The sequence below is a fragment of the Oncorhynchus kisutch genome, linkage group LG12, assembly GCF_002021735.2.
Source record: "Oncorhynchus kisutch isolate 150728-3 linkage group LG12, Okis_V2, whole genome shotgun sequence".
NCBI classification, from domain to species: Eukaryota; Metazoa; Chordata; class Actinopteri; order Salmoniformes; family Salmonidae; genus Oncorhynchus; species Oncorhynchus kisutch.
The window spans coordinates 40948224-40959146 of NC_034185.2; the positions used below are offsets into that span (position 1 = coordinate 40948224).

General features: G+C 41.5%; 1 protein-coding gene across 3 annotated transcripts in view; it reads left to right on the plus strand.

The window, feature by feature from the left end:
- Positions 1-7431, plus strand: part of stxbp5a (syntaxin binding protein 5a (tomosyn)) — a 153664-nt gene extending 146233 nt beyond the window's left edge. For all 3 annotated transcript variants that reach the window (XM_020496957.2, XM_020496958.2, XM_020496960.2), the window contains 5 exons: positions 2510-2882; positions 3090-3255; positions 3431-3542; positions 3823-4043; positions 4215-7431. In XM_020496957.2, the coding sequence (XP_020352546.1) occupies positions 2510-2882; positions 3090-3255; positions 3431-3542; positions 3823-4043; positions 4215-4256 (914 nt within the window). In that variant the 3' untranslated portion in view covers positions 4257-7431. The remainder of the gene's footprint in view (positions 1-2509; positions 2883-3089; positions 3256-3430; positions 3543-3822; positions 4044-4214) is intronic.
- Positions 7432-10923: the final 3492 nt, after the last annotated feature.

Genomic DNA, 10923 nt, shown 5'->3' on the forward strand with positions numbered 1-10923 from the left:
TAGATAGTGTGGTCTACAGCTTATCATAAGATACTCTACTTCAGGTGAGCAATACCTCGAGATGTCTTTAATATTAGACATCGTGCACCAGCTGTTATTGACAAATAGACACACACCCCTACTCCTCATCTTACCAGATGTAGCTTTTCTGTTCTGCCGGTGCATTGAAAATCTCTCCAGCTCTTTATTGTCTATGTCGTCGTTCAACCACGACTCGGTGAAACATAGGATATTACAATTCTTAATGTCCCATTGGTAGGATAATCGTAATCATAGATCATCCATTTTATTTTCCAATGATTGCATGTTAGCAAGTAGAATTGATGGCAATGGGCATTTACTCGCTCTCCTAAGGATTCTCAAAAGGCAACCTGATCTCCGTCCTCTTTTCCTCCGTCTTTTCTTTACGCAAATGACATGGATCTGGGCCTGTTCCGGGAGAGCAGTATCTCTTTCTCGTCAGACTCATTAAAGGAAAAAGCTTCTTCCAGTCCGTGGTGAATAATCCCAGTTCTGATGTTCAGAAGTTATTTTCGGTCATAAGAGACGGTAGCAGCAACATTATGTACAAAATACGTTTAAAAATAAGTTAAAAACTAACAAAATAGCACAGTTGGTTAGGAGCAAAAAAATTATCTAAATAACAAAAATTGATTACGGGCATGTAAAACGTCAGCCATCCTCTTCGGCGCCAAAGACATTAAAACGATTAAATAATACATGTGGAATCATGTAGTAACCAGAAATGTGTTAAACAAATCAACATTTATTTGAGATGTAGCCACCCTTTGCCCTGATGACAGCTTTACATTATCTTGGTATTTTCTCAACCAGCTTCATCTGTAATGCTTTTCCAACAGTCTTGAAGGAGTTCCCACATATGCTGAGCACTTGCTGGCTGTGTTTCCTTCACTCTGCTTTTCCTTCACTCATCCCAAACAATCTCAATTGGGTTGATTGTGGAGGCCAGGTCATCTGATGCAGCCCTCCATCAGTCTCCTTCTTGGTCAAATAGCCCTTTCACAGCCTGGAGGTGTGTTGGATCATTGTCCTGTTGAAAAACAAATTATAGTCCCACTAAGCACAAACCAGTTGGGATGGTGTATTGCTGCAAAATGCTCTGGTAGCCATGCTGGTTAAGTGTGCCTTGAATTCTAAATAAATCACTGACAGTGTCATCAGAAAAGCAGCCCCACACCATCACACCTACTCCTCCATGCTTCAAGGTGGGAATCACACATGCGGAGATCATCCGTTCACCTACTCCGCATCTCACAAAGATACAGCTGTTGGAACCAAAAATCTCCCATTTTTTTCTCAGTCATAGCTGGTTCAACGCCCACCCCCCATATAGATTGGGGGCACCATAAGCCACTTTGGGCTCATCCTGTCTTTATCTGCACCAGGCATTATCTTAACCCCCGACCCTGGCCTAATTTCCCAGATGCCAGGATGTCTAAGAACCATTGAGGTCTTTGTTCTACTCCTCTCTATTCCAGTTACATCCACCAGCCTGTCACTGGAATGCCAGCTGTAGGTTTTATCACCAAGTTAATCAATTGTCAGCTCAAGATATCTCTAGTAAAACCATATGCCCAGAATAGCTGCAGGGTGCTAGAGTGGAGACCATAAAACACTGCATTAGCAGGACAGAAATATCTTACTGTTAAGTAAATAATTTTTAAATAACCAGCAAATAAGGTAAATTTGTAATTTTTATATTTTCTGTCTGTTTCTTGATCCAAGACAGTCTATTCTTCTTATTGGTGTCCATTAGTAGTGGTTTCTTTGCAGCAATCTCATCTGAACAGTTCTGATGTGTCTGTAACTTGAACTCTGTTTATTTATTTGGTCTGCAAATTCTTGAGGCTGGTAAGTCTAATGAATTTATCCTCTGCAGCAGAGGTAACTCTGTGTCTTCCTTTCCTGTGGCGGTCCTCATGAGAGCCAGTTTCATCATTGCGCTTGATGGTTTTTGCGACTGTACTTTAAGAAACGTTCAAAGTTCTTGAAATGTTCCGCATTGACTGACCTTCTTGTCTTAAATATTGATGCACTGCCATTTCTCTTTGCTTTATTTGAGCTGTTCTTGCCATGATATGGACCTGGTCTTTACCCAAATAGAGCTATCTTCTGTATACCATTGACTCAAACGCATTAAGTAGGAAATAAATTCCACAAATTAACTTTTAAGAAGGCACACCGGTTAATTGACATGCATTCCAGGTGACTACCTCATGAAGCTCGTGAGAGAATGTCAAGAGTGTGCAAAGCTGTCATCAAGGCAAAGAATCTGAAATATAAAATATACTTTGATTTGTTTAACACTTCTCCTACATGGTTCCATATGTGTTATTTCATAGTTTTGATGTCTTCACTATTATTCTACAATGTAGAAAATAGTAAAAAATATAGAAAAAAACATTTAATGAGTAGGTGTGTCCAAGCTTTCGATAACACGTAGATATAATTTAAACACGCTAACATCTCCATTCCCCTATCTGTCCAGGTACCCTGGGGCGTCTGAAGGGCAGTATCCTGAGGATGGCCTTCCTGGACAACACGGGCACCTTCCTTCCCCCTGCCTTCGAACTGTGGTACGAGCCCAACGCCGTGGGCGCCGACAGTGAGGAGCGAGACAAAGCCCGTAAACGCCGCCCGGTCTCTGTCTCGCCCTCCACCTCCCAGGAGCTGCAGGAGAGCCAGTATGCGGTGGTGTGCTCTGAGAAACAGGCTAAGGTCATAGCACTGCCCTCCCAGAACTGCATATTCAAACACAGCATCACAGAGACATCATTCATCCTGAGGGCTGACGTGGTCCAGATGAACATAGGGAACTGTGTGGCCTGTTTCTGTGCTAACGGACACATCATGACCCTCAGGTGAGTCAGTGGGCCATGAAACCACACACAGGTTAGAATTACATACATTAAAGCTAATTGATAATACCTATTTTACAATAGCTTATTGAATGCTAAGGTTAGACTGAAGGTTTCTAGATTAAAAGTTATTTTTCTGGACACGGCCAGTAGAATGATGTTGTGTTTGAGTAAAAATGTGCTGTATGTGGTCTCCATCTTTGTCTGAAGTCTGCCGGGGCTGAGACCGTTGCTTGATGTAAACTACCTGCCGCTGACAGACATGCGGATAGCCCGGACCTTCTGCTTCACCAACCTGGGCCAGGCCATGTACCTCACCTCCCCCACTGAGATACAGAGGATCACATACAGCCAGGAGACCTGCGAGAACCTGCAGGTTAGGACGTCACAAATACACCCACAAAAGAACTCAGGCATGCACACTAACACACACACACACACACACACACACACACACACACACACACACACACACACACACACACACACACACACACACACACACACACAATCAATATACATGCATTTATGTGTGTATGTGCGTGTTTCAGGAGATGCTAGGAGAACTATTCACACCAGTGGAGACCCCGGAGGCTCCCAACCGAGGATTCTTCAAGGGGCTTTTTGGGGGAGGAGCAACTTCCCTGGACAGAGAGGAGCTATGTGAGTGACAGATACACAGAATGTACATACATACTGTACACACAGAAACTCTATTCTTCATCGTAATACATCCAAAGTCCCTAACACAGCAGGCACTAAGATGACATACTCAGTGTAAGTTTGATATCTGTTACAAGTCTCTCCCTTTCTGTGCCTATTGTATCTCCCAATCACCTGCCTCTTCCTCTCTCTTTGTCTTTCTGAATCTCCCTCTCACACGTCCTACCTTCCCCTCTCTCTCTCTTTCCTCTCCACCTCTCTTTCTACCCTTTTCCTCCAGTTGGTGAGATGCAGGCGGGTAAAGCATCCCGTGGCCTTGCCCAGCACATCCCGGGTCCTCAGGGCCTGGAAGGCATGAAGGGGGCAGCCTCGGGCGTGGTGGCGGACCTGGCACGTGCCCGGATAGCGCTGGACGAGAGAGGGCAGAAACTGGGCGAGCTGGATGAGAGGACGGCCGCCATGCTGGCCAGCGCAGACTCCTTTGGCAAACATGCCCACGATGTAAGAAAGAGAGACATTACATTGTGAGACAAAACATAAAACTGATCTTAGATCAGCTTCCTCCTATACTCCTAGAAGATGCTGCTTGTATAGTGTCATGTATAGCCCCTAGAGGGAGACAAATGGCAGTTTTCTGTAACACTAGTTTTTCATTTTCCCCTCTCTCCACAGATGATGCTGAAGTGCAAAGACAAGAAGTGGTACCAGTTCTGATCTGAAAGAGGGGAGCAGAGCCAAAGGGACACTGCTTCATCTGGACTCTACATGCCCCCCTCCTCCATCTCTCCATCCATACATCCTTCCATCTCTCCTTCCTTCGCTGGACACGTGGGATACTCTTCCCTAGCACAATGTTGTATACTGTATTTACCTCAGTCATAAGGTTTCATATGAGGAACGGACTAGAGAGAAGGACAAACTGGAAAAAAAGGTGTCCTTTTTTTTGTTATCTTTTGTTTGTTTTCCCCTCTGTGGCCTGCCAGTTGGTTGGAGCTCTGGGGTTCCCTCATCCTCATTCGCCAAAATGTTCTGTGCGGTCGTCTCTGCTCCAACCAATCCGGGGCCAGTATACTAAAGACACAGACACAACTGAGAAAAAAATTAACAACTACAAAAAAAATCTCAAAAAGGAAAAAGATGAAAAAAAGTATATATATATATATATATATATATACATAATTATATCTATATAAATGATCGACGCTGTATTCACTTCTGACTGTCAAGTGCAAAACAACAAGAGGAGAACTTCACAGGTGGAGCGAAACTGGTGGTGGGCATAAGAAGCTCTACTCAAAGTCACAGGATGTGTTGTCATAGTGACAGCCGGCTCTATGCAGAGAGTTGCAGGATTAAAAAAGCAAGTAATTCCAATGTATACTGGATCCTCTCTCCTTGATCCAACTAGACTCTCCTCATCATATGGATTCACTGTTTTCATATTGTTCCCAACTGTATTATACATGTATTCATTTCCTTCCTCTTGTGTATCGTTAATTTTAAGCTCAGTCTGTTTTACTTGAAATCTGTTTTTATTTGTTCTTAGTTGTCGTGAACGTTGTGAATTATGATATATTTTGATTTGGTAATGTTGCCAGTATGTTTTGTGGCTTTGTCAAACTCCCATTAATTGATCCTTATAAAAAGGGCTGGATTCAAAAAGAGGGCATGGATATAAAATACATAGATTTATCATGCAGATCAGTACACGTCACCATAAATAATGTGTCATACCAGGTATCACACACATCAGAAATCTAAAAGCAAGATCAGAACTCTAGAAGCAAGACTGTCAGTGTCTCCTCTCCCTGAAGTGTTTAATTTGACATGTAAATGCTACCTTCTCCCCCTGACCTCATCATGCCATTAACATCTACTACAGTTTGGCTTTAATAATGACTCTGTGTGAATTATGTCAGTGTTACAGTAGGCCTATACACTGCTAGTGTATTCACACCTATTGGATTGGTTTTCAGGAGTAATATTGTATGGACATAAACTCCTCGAGTGCACATACACTTGGAGATTACTACAGTATATACACATGGGAAAACCTATTTGTGTGTGTTGATATATGCAGGAATATATATATGTACATTCAGGCAAAGTCATGCATTTTTGAAGACAGAATTTTTTTTCTTTTTTTTTCCGTAAAATAACTTTGTCAGTGTGAGTGGTCTATTAATTCACATTTTATATATTGAAGTGTAAGAGACGCTGCTATATGTGTAGTGTGTCGGAACTGTCCTCTGTTTCTGTCCCCATTTCAGTGGTGAAAACACTCATATGTATCTACTTTAATGTTCTGCCAGGCTTCTCTACCATTCTTTTGTAAATAGGTAAGTAGTTTGACAATCTAAGACCAATTGAAAAGTGGTTGACATTGCTCAAGCAAGCGACACAAGGACAGCTGCCATATTTTTTCTAACGCCAAAGAATTATTTTAGCTTTCGTTTCATTGTTCTATTACTCAACTCTATTACTCAATTACTCAACTTACTCAACATACCAAGTGTTTCACTAATTTAAATACAATAGGTCTAGGTCTGTCTATACAGGGCCTCTGGGAACTGTGCATTCTGACTCGGTCACTGAGTTAGTTTCCAGTTCTTTCTTCTCGAAGACCTTTTCGACTCATCCTGATAGGAGATGGTTGGTTAGATTACAGCAACTCAACCGTGAGGCCACTAGTGAGGGTAGCAAGTTTTCAGAATCGAACACAACTATTGTATTCACAACATTGTGCCCTTCATAAAAGTTTTACTAACTTCTAAACAACATTTGACCAGCACAGAATCTTTCAAGGTAGACGTTGCCACAAGCAGCACCGCAGATATTGAGATGAGCGAGATGCAAGATTTTGCTCTCACACAATCACACAGTATAGGTGCATGTGTGTTGGGTAGCCAGGGTGCCAAAATAGCGAAGAAGTTGAGCATCGTCCTTCAACGCTCTTAGTTGTTGCGGAAATTGACCCACCATGCCATTTACTTTTTGCAACTACGTCATATTGCTGAGTCTACCTTTAATGTTCAACTTTGCTGTCTTTTCCTTTCCTATTTGCAGTTGTACATTGTTCTTTAACATTTGTTGGTTTGTTGTATGATCAACAATGTCTTTCTTGTCTGAAATACTTGATTTCCATGACCAAGCTTTCTGTATCCAATCAATTGTGGGAAATCGCCAAGAAAAAAAAAAAAAGTCAGTAACCACGGTAAGTAGAGGATGTCTACATCAGCAGGATGATGCAACCTCTGTGTAATGTGGCTCCATCATAGACCGGCCTCGCATGTTCAGTGTCCGAGTCTGCACACATCATGCTTCAACTCTCCCTCGCTTGTCTTCTAATTGCATTCTCCTTCTACTCCAGTAGCAGTTCCAAGTGGCTCATGTTGGTGATGCTAACTAACAGGTTTGGTCTCCTTCTCTGTGTTCTAGTATGCATTGTTGTGTGGATGTCGGTAGGTAGCCCCGCTTCAATCTTCCAAGGTGGAAAGAATACTTCAGGAAAAAAACAACTAGTCTATGATTGAGGTCTTTCCCTTCCCTTCTAGCTCTCTTTTATTTTTCTATTCAATTTTTTTTTATGTGTTTTTTCTTGTCTTTGAGTGAGTTGTTTCTTGCCTATACTCAGTATGCAGTATTCTTCTTACCTGGTATGATCCATACTAATTTACAAGAGGGAGTCTGTCCGCCATAATGCCATTTCTGTCCTGGATTTAACAGTTATCAGTGGGTTGCAGTATTTTCTCATTGTAGCCAATTTTCTTGTACAGTTTTATGCAAATTTCACATGGATGTTTATGACTTTCTCTGCTGCCACAAACAATTTAGAAATTATGTAGATAGAAATTACTGTGCAACGGAAAATAAAAGTGGAAAAAATGTATACCTTTGGTGGTGGTTTATTCTCCATGTCCATCATGAACCCTAAGGTAAATGCACTGCCATCTTTTGCAGGGTAGTGCTGCTTGTTTCATACAGTTGTGTTGCTCAAATAAGTCTATTAACACAGAGGAATTTGTTAGAGTACTCATTTGAGAAGGCCAAAGCCATTGTCTTACAGCATTGATACACCATCTGGGGTATCTAAAAGAACAAGGGTGCTGAGGGTGCTGCAGCACCCCCTGACAAATCTGAATAACTAAACAAATATTAACCTTCCAAATATCTATAACGGCGACAGCCAGTGTGAGTTTTTTTATGCATGTGATGTCAGAATGCTCTCCCTATTCCAATGTGATTGCTAAGCAACAGGACAGTTAAAACTTCTTATGGCTTGGGGGCGCTATTTTCACATCCGGATGAAAAGTGTGCCCAAAGTAAACTGCCTGCTACTCAGGCCCAGAAACTTATTCATATAAGATATAAGATATTATATGCATATAATTGGTATATTTGGATAGAAAGCACTCTGAAGTTTCTAAAACTGTTTGAATAAAGTCTGTGAGTATAACAGAACTGATTTGGCAGGCTAAAACCCGAGCACAATCCATCCAGGGAATTGTTTTTTTGAGGTCAATCTGTTTTCTATTGCTTTTCTACGGCAAGGCTGTTTTAATAGAAATATCCTTGAGGTTCCTATAGCTTCCACTAGATGTCAAAAGTCTTTAGAAATTGTTTGATGTTTTTCTTTAGAGAAATGAAGAAGTATCCCTGTTATTTTCCTGTGTCACTCCAGGTGCTCTCTCATGATTTGGTTAGAACATGCTTTCTTTGTTTTCGTCCGGTATTGAACGCTGTTTATCTCTGCTTAAATTTGATAGATTATTTACGTAAAAAAAATAACTAAAGTTGTATTACGAAAGTTGTTTGAAATGTTTGGACAAAGATTACAGGTAACTTTTGAGATTTTGTAGTCATGTAGCGTGAGTTGGACCCTGTATTTTTCTGGATCAAAAGCGCCAAATAAATTGACATTTTGGATATATAACGTTGGAATTAATCGAACAAAGGGACCATTTGTGATGTTTATGGGACATATTGGAGTGCCAACAGAAGAAGCTCGTCAAAGGTAAGGCATGAATTATATATTTATTTCTGAGTTTTGTGCCGCAGCTGGCGGGTTTAATTATGATTTGTCTGTCTTTGTTTGATGGGGTGCTGTCCTCAGATAATAGCACGGTTTGCAAATCTGACACTGCAGCTGGATTCACAACAAGTGTAGCTTTAATTTGGTGTATCGCATGTGTGATTTCATGAAAGTTTAATTTTTATAATAATTTTATTTGAATTTGGCGCTCTGCCATTTCACTGGATGTTGTCAAATCGATCTCGCTAAAGGGATTTGATCCTTAACCTACGTTGCCCTTAAACCAAGACACGCTGCCTGCTAATTATCTATAGGCTATGTTTCAATCAGTCAATTTCAAATGATTTTCTATCAAGTTTTATTTTCTAATAACAATTTGAATTGAGGTATCATTAATTTGCATAGATGTAGCCCATTTAACTGCTATGGATAGTTTATGTTTGGGGGCTTTACTGAGCTGCACAAACTTCTCTCTTCGAGGAGAGCCCAAGCACTTCCCCAGTGTATCCACAGATCAGGTAAGCAGACATTTGCGCAGTCTAGCACAAACTTTTCCCCCTGGCACATTTTCTGGATGGTTCGCATTGGATGGACGTGTGCGTTCCTATCCAAGTAAGTGTCTTATTTTCTGTATATCGTGTTGTCGTTTCTACTGTAGCATACAGTATATACAATGCATGCGGAAAGTATTCAGACCCCTTCCTTTTTTCCACATTTCTTTACGTTACAGCCTTATTTCAATCTCCACACAATACACCAAAAAGACAAAGTGAAAATAGTTTTTTAAATTTTTTTGAAAATGTATTAAAAATAAAAACTGAAATATCTTATTTACATAAGTATTCCGACTCTTTGCTATGATACTCAAAATTGAGCTCAGGTGCATCCTGTTTCCACAACTGTTTCCACAACAACTCTGGTAATTCAATTGATTGGACATGATTTGACAGTTCATGTCAGAGCAAAAATCAAGCCATGAGGTCGAAGGGAAGGGTAAAAACATTTCTGCAGCATTGAAGCTCCCCAAGAACACAGTGGCCTCCATCATTCTTAAATGGAAGATGCTTGGAACCACCAAGACTCCTGCTAGAGCTGGCTGCCCAGCCAAACTGAGCAAGTGGGGGAGAAGGGCTTTGGTTCGGAAGGTGACCAAAAACCCCCAAGTCATTCTGACAGAGCTCCAGAGTTCCTCTATGGAGATGGGAGAACCTTCCAGAAGGACAACCACCAATCAGTCCTTTATGGTAGAAATTGGCAAGAGACACCTAAAGGACTCTGTTACGGATACCAGTATTCTGTGTGTGTATCCTGTGTGTGTGTGTGTGTGTGTGTGTGTATCCTGTGTTCTTTTCTTTCCTTCTCCCCTCACAGGTGAAGATCATCACTCCCCAATCACTCACCAATCAATCATCAATCAGAAGACACACCTCCTCCTGTTTCCTACCCAATCACAGTTCCTTTCCCTTGGTTTAAAAACCCTGTCAGTTGTTTGCTCTAGAGATCAATCTCTCTGTAAATGCCCTGTCTGTAGGTCTCTCTGTTTCACTCTCTCTTTGTGTATTGACCTCTCTTTTGTTTGAGCACCTCCATAGCACTTTGTCATCACCTGTGAGTATTGTTTTTAGTTATGGTGTTTGTTTGTTTGCTGGTGGGAAAAGGGGGAACCAAGACAAGTCACCCATGGGCATACACTACCCGTAGGTAAACTTTGTTAAAGACACTAGTTAGAACTGGGCGGACCACCCACTGTAGTTTTGGTTAGTTAGTTAGCTGTTGTTCAAGTAGGCTAGTCTAGCTCAGGGGTGTTTTGAATACTTATTGTTTCTTTCCTTGGGTCCAGCTCAGCCCCTTTTCCTGCTCCCCCCATTACCGTGTGTTTATTAATAAACCCTGAGTTTGACGGTAGATTTCAGTCGTGGTTATTTCGTTCACACTTTTACTTTGTCACTATTATAAATTGCATGAGTTATGTTACGGGTCGCATTACCATCCCCCTAGACTGTCGGGCCAAAGGGGATTCGTAACAGACTCTCAGATCATGACAAACATAATTATCTGATCTGCTCAAACCATGATTGAACTCTTTGGCCTGAATGCCAAGCATCACAACTGGAGGAAAACTGTCACCACCCCTACAGTGATGCATGGGGGTGGCAGCATCATGGTGTGGGGATGTTTTGCAGCAGCAGGAACTGGGAGACTGAGGGAAGGGAAAGATGAATGGAGCAAAGTACAGAGAGATCCTTGATAAAAACCTACTCCAGACCGCTTAGGACCACAGACCAGGGCAAAGGTTTACATTCCAACTGGACAATGACCCTAAGCCAACAGCCAAGACAATGCAGGAGT